Here is a 14,347-nt window from a genome sequence, read left to right as displayed (position 1 = left end):
GATGCTCAGAATAAAACCTATATTTAGAGGTGTATGGGTTAGTCTCGTTAGAAGTAAAATAAACGTGTATCTGTGAGGCAGCAGAACAGACTGACTCTCAGTGACTAAACAGCAGCACAATATGAGCTATTTCACTGCACTTGAAATAACTTATAATTCGTGAATTATAAAAATTAATTTTTATAATTTTTTTTTATAATTATGGGGGTGCCGGTGTTTTTAAATCTGAGTGATGTGCTGTGGATCCTCGGGCGGAGGAATAAAAAGGCCACTCCGAAATTCCTTTATCCAACACATAAAAGGAAATATATTTAAAAAATTGTTCATACCGAAGAACTTGTATCATCGCAGAGTAATTTACACAAGGGCAGTTGTACATCAGTCTGTCATTTACACGGCTACCAGGCCCGGCGTCTGCCTCCTCTTCCCTCGCAGAAAGTAAACGCATCCTTTACAGACACTTACAGTTTCAGAATTAAATGCTTCCCCGATTTGTAACTCGACTGAAACACCAAATACTCTTGGACATCACATTTTTCTTGAAATGGCAAATGAAGAAAAAACATGAACTCGTTCCTTTTTCTGTGCACAGCGCGACACAGCAAAAAGAAATGATTTTCTTTTTTTTTTTCTGGTCTTTTTTTTTTTACAAACACATCTCACCACATGGTTGATCTTGAAGAAATCTGTGATTTAGAAATGTCACCTGAAATGCAAAGGATGTGCATAGGCGTCCCGTCTGCTTTTTTTTTTTTTTTTTTCCTCACTTTTTTTTTGCCAATCTCTCCTCCGGTGGAAATCAGTCTTCCAAACCGCTGGGATATTTGGGGGAAAAACAGTTGTAGTTTCTAGTTATTTTTTTTTTTCTTTTTGGATGTTTACAGAGAGACACGAGGAACACTGACTGACTGACAGCATGGAAGCTTGCAAATGTCCACATGCATGATAAATCCTCTTCAAATCTCTAAAACATTTATGGATTTATTTAGAAGAGACAGTACCAGGTGGGAGGTCGGGGGAGGGGGGGGGGTGTTGCTGTTGCTGCTGCAAAGAGTCAGGGAAGAGATGGAAACCAGCTGTATGCTTCAGAAAAGAAGAGGAATGAATAAATTATTTGGGCTGGCAATGAGGAAACACAGCAGTATGTGTGTGTGTGTGTGTGTGTGTGTGTGTGTGTTTCAGTTCACAGTCCCACCAACAGTGTCTTTAATACAACACCCAACAGGACGAGGAGGAGATGGGACACAGTACTGTCTCTTTAAAACAAACATCTACAGAAATGTTGCCTCCTAGCTAGTACAGACATGACAATATTCATTTTTTTTTTTTTTACTCTGTTTTTATTTGACACTATGACTGGTTGTCTGTTAGGGCAGGAGTCTGACTGGCCGCTGCTGGTGTTCGTGCAGCGCTGAGAGGATTCCAGTTGGATGCTGCGGTCACTTTCACAGTACGTCAAGGGGGGATGGCGGGGGGGGGGGGGGGTTCGAGTGCGGTGTGGGCGGAGGGGGTTCCCGATGCTTTTATTCTTGGGAAGGGAGGAATTTGGCTGAGTTGGTGTCGCTCGGGGAGGGAGGAGAGCAACGGAGGAACGGGTCAGTAGACCCAGGACACGGGGACCCACTGGCTGGTGGAGCACACCAGGTCGATGGCCTCCTCAAGGTGGCCGATGGTCTCGTCAATTTCGTTGTTGATGATGGTCTGGTCGAAGTAGTGAGCGTAGGTCTTCTGGAGGATCTCTGACTCCTTCTGCAGCCGCTGCAGAGACTCATCCTGCCAGAAGGGGAGGAGCGCTTCATGTTAGACTGGACATGAGGAGAGGGAGAAAAAAACAAAAAAAAACAAAGCCCTGTGCGCTGTGTCGCGTGAGGTCGCATCTTTTTCGGTCATTTATCCTGATATGTCCAGTGATCGGCGGCCAATTTACAACTGGAGTCTGTTTATTTTGAGGTTGGAGGTCAAATCTCTGGGGGGGTTTATCATGTTTACCTGCAACCCACTTCATAGCGCACAGGAAGCTCTGCTCAGCAGGAGGGGAAGTGTGTAGGAAAACACACTGCTAAAAGGCACGTACACCTACTGGATGGAGATACTCCTTGAGAAAAGACTGTCTACACACATACAACACACACACACACACATATGATAAGAACAACTGGACAGGCGCGATGCTGTCGGGTTGTACTTACGGGCAGTGTGCGACACCACCTAGGCATCTGAGGGCAGCGCCAAAGAAAGAAACACACGGATTGTGCCAAAAAAAAAAATGAAAAAGGAGGAGGAATGACAAAGCAGACGCATTTGAGGAGGAGACAGAGAGGGGCTGCATGCCGGGAACACGCGACATAAACCGTTCAAAGGTGGCGAGATGGGAAAACGTTAGCGGTGACGGAAACCAAGATGCCGCTTTAAAACAAGTTGTCTGGAGTCGTCATCCCATGAAGAACACAAGCACAAAGCATCGTGATCGCATGTCTGCTCCCCGCAGGGATGGAGAACTGCATTCATAAGCTCTTTATAAAACACACACACACACACGGATGTGCACACATACAGACAAAATAATGGAGAAACTATATTCAGAATATATTTGCATTAAAAGCATTTGGAAGGCCTCCCTGTTCTGACTTTTGTAAATAGGATATTTAATAAAGGATTGTTTTAACATAGTTTTGGTTTTAATTTTCATCTTTTGTTTTCTCTCCGTTGGAGTAGTTTTGGATGAGATTTTGTTGATTCAAAGGAATAAACAGAATGGAGGAAGCAAGATGGGATCCTACCTCGTCGATGCCGGGCGTGATGGTTGGCGCGGCGATGAAGACGACGTACGGCGCGAACTCCGCCGTCCGCAGAACCTTCAGAGCCTGACGTGGGGGATTTATTAGTGACGACGTGGAGGCGAAACGTGCGGGTGAACGCAAACCGACTTCACACTCCCTCGCTCACCTGAGGCTCCACGTCCAGTATGGCCACGAGTCCCTGCTGGTGGATCTTTCGAATGGTCTCCAGCCGGGTTCCATACATGGCGTCCTCGTGGCTGCCGTACTCCAGGTACTCGTTGTTGCTGATGTCCTGCATCATCTGGTCGTGGGAGACGAAGTAGTAGTTCTTGCCGTTTTCCTCGTCCTTCTTTGGAGGTCTGGTTGTGTCTGAGGGACGCAGAGAGGTGGTTGAGCTTATAACAAAGTTTTAAGATTCCTCTTGCAGGCGCCGATATTTGCTGACAAAATAAGTTCACATTTCCAAACACTGCGTGCCACCATGTATTCTTTAAGTATGCATGTAAGTACATGAGTATCATGATATGATACGCTTTTAGTTTTAATTCAAAAGCTCCCAATGTTTTTATTTATTTATTTATTTCTATTTATTTATTTCGATTTATTTATTTATTTAATTTAATTTTTTATTTATTTTTATTTTTTTTATTATTTTATAGCTAAATATCTGATCTGATTAGGACCATGAAGGTGCACAGATTTGTTTTTGTGCTTGCCGTTTTTCTTCCTTTGCTAGAAGTTAGGTTATGATTCTACGCTGGGGAGCAAGTCAATCAATGCAGTATAGAACTGCAGTGTAATGCAGTAATTATTAGAAAATATAAATATATTCATACTACCCCTGTCTCTATCACACTCTTGCTTTCTATCCCTTTCACGCTCAACACAATTTTCTAATATTAAGTAGACGGCAGAATTTCAACCTCCTCTATTAACCCCTCTAAACGAAGTGACTGTCTTGAGTTACTCAATAACACTGGCGTCCCTGTTAAAAGTGATTAACTGATGACAGAAAACGATTGATCGGATATTTCAGCTGAAACGTCTGTGAGAAGCTGTTTTGTGTTTGAAAGTGTCAGGATGTTTAACTTACGTGGGATGGGGTAGGCGAATCTGTCCGGGTGTTTAGTGATGAGTGTATTCTTGATGTGTCTCCTACCCACTCCATGAGCACCTGGAAGATGAAAACACACACACACACACAGTCAGCCAGGGAGGCGTGTTACATTACGAAGGCGGACGTGCACGCTGTGTTTCCTGCACTCACCGAGCAGAACCAAGGTTTTCCTCTTGAAAGCGGGGAGCTTGACGACCTCCTCGTATGTGACAAGATCTAGTTGGTCGAAAACTGGGGGGGGGGAGAGGTGGAGAGAAAAGAGTGAGCAGGAACTGAGCAGCAGGCGCCCACACACACACACACACACACACACACACACACACACACACACACACACACACACACACACACACACACACCAGGCTCTATGTTCTAAAAAGAGAGAGACAGGGGGGATTCTTGGATCTACGGCACGGGGTGAAGTCGGGGCGAAGCAGATTACGGTTTCTATGGTGGCGCCGGTGAAACGGAGGAGACGAAGAGTCGACATCTCCCGTCATGCGAGTGGCTTTTTGACACCGACCGGAGCTGAATGCAGAACTTGAGCCGGCTCAGTGAGATAAAAGACTTAACCGGCGCCTGCTAAAAGGCCGCTAACCCCTTATTGATCACCGCTATAGTACAAAACAAGCAGAATACAGGTGGGGAGTCCATTAGTTGAAAATCCAAATATCATTTTTTTCTGTTGATTTTTAAAGTCCCAATAAGCTTCGATTTAACTTGTATCATTTGAAACGCCTGTACATGAAAAATGTTTGCTTGCTTGATTGATTGATTACTGGGAAGTCACAGAGGGCTTATTATGTACTTTTTGGCAAATAGGGGCAGATTAGTGTTCTGTTGAAATGTCACAATAAACAAATGGTTATTGAGACCAAACAGAATCGTGGTCCGGTTTGCCCGAAACCTTCTTTACATTTCGAGGAAACTACATCCGTTTAAAGTCGTCTGTTTGACGTCCGAATATTTGTCTTTGAGAATCCCCGACCATGACAATCGGGGTCGACCGTGGGATGTTTGGGAGCACATCTCACAATGTTTATATTACAATGTGTCCTGAGCGTCTGAAAAACGAGCTGGCGTGCAGCTCAGTGAGCGGACCGGTGAAATATAACACCCACAAGTCACAAGAGTCTGTGATGCAACAGCCGTGAATTTGGGACGCACACTGGACCCACTGCAGGACTTCAGACATATCAGAGACCTGAGTGAGATTTACATTATTGACTGTCTCTGTTATAGGGAGGGTGAATATTACAAATATTACAGCACACAGGGTCTAAACACACACACACACACACACACACACACACACAAAACTACATGGTTTCAGTTTTGTGTCAGCCTTCTGTTGTTTAGTACCTTATTAGCAGAAACAAAAGTGAAACACGGGCAGTGACAGCTGATTTTGGTCTACAGGACTAATTAAAGTGACAGGAGCCAGATGAAGACGATAAAGAAGGAGAAGAAGAAGAAGAAGAAAAGAGAGAAAAGAGAGAGAGAGATTACAGGAACTGAGCTGTCACTGTGTTACTTACATGCACAGGTCGTTCAGTAGGAGAAAGCCAGAGAGATGGACAGGAGGGGTCATAACATGGTTCGGTTACAACAGCAGATTACAAAACATTACACACAAATAGCAAGAAACAGCAACAGGCCAGCAGTGCACGCTGCCAACAACAGAGATGGAAACACAATCATCTGTTGCTGCTTCTGCTGTTGCGGTTCTAGGATATGTTGACACTCCGCAGAACTTCTGGTGATGCTAATGAGAACGTGTATCATTATCGCAAGCCAAGTAGAGCGAGTCTGTGATCGCTCACACTTTCTGTAAGGGCCTAAAATATGACGGATACAGTAAACATGTCTTGTGTGCTGTAGTGCTGCAGAAAAAGTTGCCTGCTATCACTGAAAATACACTCAAAAGGCCACTTCCACCTGTTGAATGCTCTCCCATAAAGATCCTAACTGAGTCTCAAATACAGACTTATAACCTATAATTCCATTCAGCTCCCCTTAACTAGCATTGGGCTGTTGTTTTGGCAAGACGTTAAATGGGAAGAGTGAATATTTGGTGATCAGCATTAGCAGCGGCAGCGTGTTAGCATTGTTAAGCACAATAAAAATAGGCCTTTATTCGCAGTTGACACTTCAGTCCATATGCACACATGCTACGGTGGGGAGTTCTTTGATTGACCAACTGACAATTTTTAAAAAATCTGCTTTCTGGAAAATAAAAATGTGATGGACGACTGGAACGGTGTTCATTTTCAACTACTTTTAGATGAGATGTTCATTCCTGTGGGCAAAGGCCCTGATGTCATGCACACATGCTGTTCGGAGGAAAGGACTATTGTGTTGCGTGGTGTCTTTATGGGAATTAACACACACTGACAGATTTTGTGCGGTCTGAAACACACACACACGCACATACACACACACACACACAATCACGTGGCGTATATACAAACACGTGCACGTAGACATACACAAGTGGGGTGCGGTTCAATGTAACCTGATCTGCGACGGATCTTTGTGATAAGATGACTTCAGGACCTGCTCTTGACCAAACTGCAAAATCAGCCACCTTAACCACCTTGTTCCAGTGGTTCTCCACCTGGGCTGTTCTCTAGATAAGCTCTCGAGAGGCAATATAATCTTTAAATGGTTCAAATGAAAGGGCAAAGGTGTCTGACAAACTGTTTTTTCTGTTTTACCGCTACACTTTTGAGTTCTTCCTTGAAGCAAACTGCATCAGGTTTCATGAAGGTCGCTTACTACTTTTCACATCTTGTCGACAGCAGACATTTTTAAACGTCGCTTCCTGCTTCGATCCGTGGGTCAGAGCTAATATTGCATTTTACACCTTGACCCCCATATTTTTGATTTTATGACCCACCCTCTCCTCTGGACTCTGATGTCTGTCCGTAGCAGCGATTTACACAAAGTGACCAGCAGGGGAGGAAACACCGGGAGCTTCTAATTCAAAACTACTATGAAACTTGTTTTGCATCTTATCCAAAATTAGTGATACACTTAATGTTAAGGGTGTTTATGAAGAGCACGTCAATAAAACAACTCCATCCCCCCGTGAGTTACCATCTGAGAGTAAACCTTTTCTGTCTCCTGTGCTAATTTAACAGGCACAGTCCTGGTTGCAGACACATGCGATGATGACTTTTCCGCTCATAAAACCTGCACCCGCCGCTTCGCACACAAACACATGACAGTGATATTTGAGTAGTGAGTCAGCGACCGGATGAGGTTTAATGCATCTTCTGCTCCTGCTACTTCTGCATCTTTCTGAAGTTAGCCGTAACAGCCGAACTACCTTCCTTCCTCAGCCTTGGAATTTAGAACCTTGACTTAAAAAAAAAAAAAAAAAAAAAAAAAAAAGCCAAAGATTTTTCTGGCTCAAATGTGAGGTCTGGATCCTGGGAAGTGCTGTGCACAGATAAAGTTTCTGCTTTGCTGGCAACTTCTGTGTTTCTTGGCTGTGACTCTGCAGCTGGAAATTCAATCTACAGCATCCTGTTACATAGAAGTTCCACCAACACAAACAGATGGATGGTCACAAGCCCACATGCTAACACACATCACGGGTGCGTGCACGTATGTAGGGGATAATGCATTGGACAAACACAGATATGTCGTCTTTGTGTACGCATGCGGTCGATTACGAACGTCCGTTTTCCGTACCTGCGTTGTGCTTTGCCAAATACTTGTCTTTGTACTGCTTCTTTTTCTTGCCGAACCAGGTACAGCTGGCCTGCTGCTCCTGCTTGGTCTTCTCCATGGCAATACAAGCCACACGCCTGCAGCATGAAAACAAAAACAAATGTGCAACGTTGGGACTTTTTTTTTTGGAGTGACCTGTGGTAGATCCGGGCCACAAGTAGCTCGGTCATTTGTGTCCGTAGCCATCGTCTTTGGCCATTTGATCTCACCACTCCTGCAGCTCCGGGGAGGGGATGAGGCCTGCTGTGCCATTTTTTGTGTTCTCCAGCTTCCCCTGCCACCAGTTGTGGTCATCCTTGGAGATGATCTGGATGATGTCACCGACGCGAAAACGAATGCCAGCCTCCTTGCAGGGGATGAGCTCATCTTTGGATGGGTCGTATTCAAACTGAGCCCTCACATAAATCTAGAGGGGGGCGGGGGGGGAAGCACAGAGGTTCTGGGGGTGAGCTCGCCGACGGGTATGATGGAGAAAATCCGGTGGGGATTTTAAGAAAAAAAAAAAAAAAAAAGGTTGAGGTGTTCCTGAGAGAACTGAGGAAAGAGCGAGTGACTGGAAAAGGAAAGACAAGGGACAGGCGGAAAAGAGGCCATTGTGCTTTGCCAGGCATGTTTTGATGAATAGTGAACTATCGTGGGGTTTGAGGGCATTGCAGAGGTTGCCAGGTTAGAAACTGGTTTCCAAGGAGGGATTATTTCCAGTGAGATCCATAGCGACCCTACCGGGTAAATAATGATCCTCCCAACACTGGTCATTATGGCACAGGCATTGTTAAAACAACCTTTGAATCAAAACATCAGTTATTATCTCTTCTATTCTGAACCACGTGGCCATTGGCTGTTGTTTTTCTACGTACACAACATGACCGCTGTTTCCAACACAGAACATCTATCTATTGCACTTTCAACTCTTTACTGGGGGTGGGGTGCGGAGTACGTGGGCTGTCTCTTACCTTTACAGACATTTTGTCCTTGATTGGAGGTCTGGATACAATCTAGGATTTGAAAGCATCACAAACATCATGCAACAAAGCAGCTATGGAATGGCTTTACAGAAGCACGGCTACCTATTTAGTAGGCGAAGGGGAGGAAGGGTGGTGGTGGTGGTGGTGGTGGTGAGACGGGACAAGTTTGGGGAAAATGTCCATCAAAATACGGATTGTTTAGCAAATGACTAAACTTGTGTGTAATCATTGACTGTATAACGGAAATGGCTATGAAGTTAATGGAGAAGTGAATTAAACTGCATTCTCTCTGATGGCCAGTTGGGGGGCAAGATTCATTGCTACGTTCATGTTTTCCCAGCGACATTTTAGTCCCAGTTTCAAGTCCTCCACGGTACATCGTGTTCAGTTTTGAAATAGGCTTAAAAAAATGCTTCGCAAAGGATTATGAAAAGTAAGCAGATGATCGGCCGAGCTTGTTCCAACCTTCATCTAAAAAGATAAAAGACGGCGCAAGCCGATATCTAAATTTGGGGCGTCGAACCCGGTATTCCACAAACTAATGTCGACATTATAGTGGCTCTGCCGACTCCTTTGACAACGATTGAATTCGATGGGACTGCAGAAGTTTCGACCAAAAAGGCGTGTTGACGGGTATACTGTCCTCTGCTGGATGATCAGAGGACTGTCGCTGCTGCGTGTCCTGTACTGGGACCTCATTAGAAAACATGAAGCGGTTATGCCTGGGGGGGCGTCTGCCGGGGGGTTTCCTCAGGGGAAATTAGAGGTGTTAGAGAGGTGCACTGATGTGAAAACAAAATGAACTCCTTCGGCATCGTGATGGGATGAGATGACCATCGAGAGGTCTGGAGGGCCCAGAGCTCTGCAGCTGACCCTCCAAGCAGACTGACGGCATATGAAAACGCAGATCTGACCCAGGATCAGTGACTGACCTCCAGGCTGTGTGGGGTTTCACAATGCCTGTGCCATAAATACCACACAAACAGTTTTTTGTGCCGTCGCCGTGACAGCAGCGGCGGCCACTCGGAACTATTCAATGGATAGTACGGGGTTACTGGTGGGATGCAGTGTGCGCCCGCTCTATGGCTGCCAGTCAATATGTCTCTTTCCAAGAAGACACTTAGCTGGATGATAGAATTATTCACAAATTATGCAGATTATCAAATGACTGCGGTGTGTAAATTCTGGAAAAACACTGATGTCTTGTGCGACGAAACTGAACGACAATTTTAGGCATTTATTATTACACAGAAGATATTTTTGACGGTCCAAGCAGTCGATTGAATTAGAAGTAAATCGTGAATTCGCAGTACTAGAATCATGGCTTGAGTCAAGGTGCTATCAGCTCTAAAACATAGTATGCCGCAGCTTGAGATGTTATTTATCAATGTCCAGCTGCCTAAGTTCCCTCTATTTGTTTGCCTGGTCCTCAGTTCTATCTGGAACCGGTTCTAATAAATTTTGAAAATGGACTGACTGGCATGCATATTGGCAACGAATGGCAATTGAATACAATCCAGCATTTTAGGCTTGGATCTAACTGACTGCGCACGCAAATAGGATCAGCGTGTTGATTCAAAGCTTCCAGGTCTCCCTGAGGACGTCCAGTACCAAGTCACCACTGCAGGGATTTCTAAATTCTTTTCCGTTCTAATGAGACCGAAGTGCAGGTGTGGGTGTTGGGGAGAACAGCGGGGGGGTGATGAAGATGTTTGTGTTTGTTTGTGACACTGCAGGTCTGGATCTCTAGTTGTTTTTTTTCATGCTTCAATGGGTCATACACAGATGGGCAGTTTCACTACCGCCCTGTTAAGAGTCTTAAAAGGGACGATTTATGTTCTCCAAATCAATCAAATTGAATTTTCCTATACATGCAACCAATGCGGTTGAAGCGAACAGCTGCAGCCCGCTTTTAATTGAATGGACAGTATTTTGAACTCAATAATGTATTTAATTCACTGAAAACCAAATCAATTATTCATTCATCAATTTATACGCCTTCCAAGATGTCCTACCTCAGCTGTTCACATCATATGAGAGCTCTTGGGGATCAGTCAGTGAAACATCTATGTAGAAAATCAACCCCACTAACATTATATGACACACATATTTCCTGACCTCAGCTTGCCGAATGGGCTTTTGAAGCAGAACAGAGGAGGAGAAAAAAAAAGTTGAGACACTTTTCAATCAGGGGAGGGATGCAAGTGTTTAAAGAGTGAGTGTTAAATCGGGGCGAGCGAGTGCTTTTTATTCACCTGACGTCCCTTGGGCTGAAGGGTGGACGGAAGATCCTGTGGGAATCGGCCATTGGCATAGTGGAGAGACACGATTCAAAGATATTCAACAAACAAATACAAACAGCAAGGCATCCTTTACAGAAAATGAGAAACACACCAGGCATGCATGACCACCTGCAATCAAGCTACCATTCTTACAAAAACAATAGAAAGAAAGAGAAACAGACAAACTCTCATTGGTTAAAGCAGACCTGCCTGCTGAGCAAACCAAGCAAAGATGGGAGTAAGCAAAGCGGTTGCAGCATCAGCGTGATCAGTGTCTGGTGAAGAGTTGCAGATTAGCTTTATTGCGTTTGCAGCGAGCGCGGCGTCTCCTGCGCGATCGTGACCGCAGGAGGCCCAGAGTGCGGCGTCAGCACTGCGGCGCAGCACGCAACAGGCTCGACCGGGCACACCAATTTGTTAACTGAGATATCGGACACTGGGGCCGATCAAACTGATTAAACAGGGGGGAATGAAACGGGACTGACGGGACTGGCGAGGGGATCTGCTCTAGAACCCACCTACTGCTATTTCTACTGCTACAATAACCACAAGTTGAAAAAAAAAAAAAAAAAAAAAAAATCGACAGAAACGATCACATCTCGAGATGAACGGAGACACGCTTCGACTAATAGATGGACATTCAGAAACAACATGATAAATGAGAGGCACCAAAAGTAGAGACAGAAATGACTGCAGGTCTGTCTGCGGGGAGAAAGGAGTTTGTTTTCGTTCCTTAGTTGGGGAAGGGATGGGGTCCTTACCAAGATAGAACTGTTAATGCTGGAGTGGCCATTGGCAGGGGACTGCCTGGAGGTGGTGGGGGAGTCTTTCTGAAATAAGACACACAGGTCAGCAGAGCGCAGCCTTCACACACACACACACACACACTTGCACGCGCGCATACACACATACGCAGGCTGATATTACTGGGCGGGTGATGGGACAGAACTGAAGAGACTCGCTTAAAGGAGACCGATGCATCGAAATGCATCGTCCAATAATGAGACATCGTGCACGTCCTTACGTGACCACAGGGGGGCGGTAGGGTGACACCAGATATTTAAGCATCGCCGACCCCGAGCTCTGGGAGCATCTTTGAGCTCAAAGCGGCAAGAAGTGATATAAAATTATAGTAAAAAACTAAGGCTTTGTGTGGCGCTAACAAACAACAGTAAACATAAAAACAATAACAAATATGTACGTGTGTGTGTGTGTGTGTGTGTGTATGTGGACCCACACATCTCTGTAAGGGATGAAAATTGAAAGTGAAAAAAAGAAATAAATAAAGGAAACACAAAAGAAAAGATATTTCCACCATCTAAATTAATACAATAAAAGAGACAAGAGCTTCTGAATGACAACAATGAGAAATGACAAGTGAAATTACTGAGTGTGAAATAATAATTCAGATTTAATTTGACAATCTCTGAAATAAGCTGGCGAAGGATGCAGGTTTTACTGTCGATAATGAATAAAATCTATGGTTTGCGTGAGAGATTCTGTGCTCTTCTGTGTATCTTATGGTTATTTGATGCTTCAGCCCGAACAACCACAATTACCCTGATTATAGCTTCATTTCTTTGGTTGTCATGCCTTTTTGAATTGATTTTTAGATACAGGGTTTAAATAAGACATTTCATCTTGAGGCACATCAGTGACTTTTTTTTCCGCTTAAATGACTTTCCATGTCAAATTTTCCCCACAATTTCTAATAGAACTATATGCAGAAGGACAAGTTTTATCGAAGACCCACATCACCACAATAGCCACTAAGCTGATACTATCTAAACAACCATTTTAGAGGGCCATTTAAATTATGCTTCGGCTGAATTATATCTATGAAGTCTAGCTTCTGCACACACTAAAAAAAACAGAGGACAATTACTTAAGTTTTTCATACAGTTTGTGGGCAGAACTAGTGAGGCAGTGTGTGTGACACACCTGTATCAACAGCTGGTGGCTCCCAGGGGACACAAAACAGTAACCACCAATAAAATAAAATATAGATAACATTGAATATTCTAGAGGTCTCATCAAATTTCTATACAATGTGCTACAAATTGATGTATTTGCTGCTCTGAGGTGGATGACTAACTGGTAAACATGATACTGTCAACATATAACATGCAGATGTAAACAGTTGCATACTTCTACATTTAGCACGTTCAACCACTGCATTCGGTTAGACATGTGACCACCTGACAAATGTATGACAATCACTCACCATCAAGCTTGGTTTTGGGCTCAAACAGCCGTTAAAGGAACTACGAGTCTGTTTAGCTGATAAATGCTGACACTGTTCAGCAGCTCCCCTGGTGATGAGCACTGTTTATCTGCGCTTTCCTGCAGAAAAGACCTGCCTGCACCCCTGACAACAATGCTGCTCGGAGCTTATGTGAGAGTGACTAAAAAAGGACACTCCTTGGCTCCCTTATGCTGCAGAAACCTGCTTCGCCGGGTATCTCTTTTTCTTTTTAGCGAACATTGTGATTTGATCCACAATAAGCTGAAAATAGCGATAGCACAGATCTAACTGGACACATGTTTCTGAGGCTGCTCATGAGCCCTTTGGTTGTGCTCATTTGTAGATGCTCATGACATCCAATCGAATGGCTCAGACAGAAAGTCAGATGTCACAATATTAAAGTTCATTTTTGCAAAAACAAGAGATATTTTCTTAGCTACCTGCCTCTTGCAGTTTCTGGCTGGCATTGGAATTCATCCGAATGAACGGGTGTTTCTAAAGTTGTAGTAACCTCATTTACAAACACAAGATGGGGGGAAATATCGAAAGCTTCTTTCCAGTCTCTTTCAAAACCGGTATTCTGCAATACCGCTGTCGACACTTGGGTAACATTATAGCATTATCGACATAGAAATGAATAACGCTGATGCAATGGCACCCCAGTGTGTGATCTTACACACCATTGTGGCTTTCACACAACGTTAAATGTGCTCCTATTTATATCCCCCTTGCTGTTACATCTCTCTAAAATTGGGCCATATTAAGAAGATCTAAAACATATACGTCAATCAGCATGTGTGAGGGGATTTTAATGCGATCTAGGACCGGACCGCAGCGAACTGTGACTTCAGTACCTTTAAGCCATGCTGTTAAAATACAAGCTTTGGCGGGCTAGATTTGATGGCGACACTGTTGTAGAGACTTTACAGAGTATTCACTGTCTACTGAGGTGGACAGCGAGTGTATGTTTACTGGGATTTTGGCATCGACTGTGGCGCGGGTTGAATTAAAGGCATTTTTTAAAAATATTTTTTTTGCCAGTATGCCGATAGGTGGTCGATCTTCGGTCGGTTTTAAGCCACGATCACACAGAGGTGGGGCACGTTACCATAAGAAGGGTCAGAGGGAGTTCCGGTATCTTGGTTGTAAAATTGGTGTGCTGAAAATCCAACGTAGCAAAAAATACATTCGCAGAACACGCACAGTAACCCCATATAAGA

General features: G+C 44.2%; 1 protein-coding gene across 23 annotated transcripts in view; it reads right to left on the bottom strand.

The window, feature by feature from the left end:
- Positions 1-272: 272 nt before the first annotated feature.
- The window catches only part of caska (calcium/calmodulin-dependent serine protein kinase a), a 119,031-nt gene continuing 104,956 nt past the window's right edge, over positions 273-14,347 (bottom strand). For 4 of the 23 annotated variants that reach the window (XM_086144880.1, XM_086144884.1, XM_086144883.1 and 1 more), the window contains 11 exons: positions 11,644-11,712; positions 10,856-10,891; positions 10,719-10,736; positions 8,589-8,630; positions 7,845-8,041; positions 7,597-7,712; positions 4,048-4,128; positions 3,874-3,954; positions 2,947-3,149; positions 2,781-2,864; positions 273-1,773 (listed from right to left, as the gene is read on the bottom strand). In XM_086144880.1, coding sequence (XP_086001006.1) covers positions 1,597-1,773; positions 2,781-2,864; positions 2,947-3,149; positions 3,874-3,954; positions 4,048-4,128; positions 7,597-7,712; positions 7,845-8,041; positions 8,589-8,630; positions 10,719-10,736; positions 10,856-10,891; positions 11,644-11,712 — 1,104 coding nt within the window. In that variant the 3' untranslated portion in view covers positions 273-1,596. Of the gene's footprint in view, positions 1,774-2,189; positions 2,217-2,780; positions 2,865-2,946; positions 3,150-3,873; positions 3,955-4,047; positions 4,129-7,596; positions 7,713-7,844; positions 8,042-8,588; positions 8,631-10,718; positions 10,737-10,855; positions 10,892-11,643; positions 11,713-14,347 lie in introns of all 23 variants that reach the window. The other 19 variants (XM_086144886.1, XM_086144892.1, XM_086144894.1 and 16 more) reach the window with 13 other exon arrangements.

This window comes from Fistularia commersonii, chromosome 4, assembly GCF_037954325.1.
Source record: "Fistularia commersonii isolate RoL2024-O1a breed Wild chromosome 4, RoL_Fcom_v1.0, whole genome shotgun sequence".
NCBI lineage: Eukaryota > Metazoa > Chordata > Actinopteri > Syngnathiformes > Fistulariidae > Fistularia > Fistularia commersonii.
The sequence above is the reverse complement of the archived record's forward strand: the minus strand, read 5'-3'. Positions and strand labels throughout refer to the sequence as shown.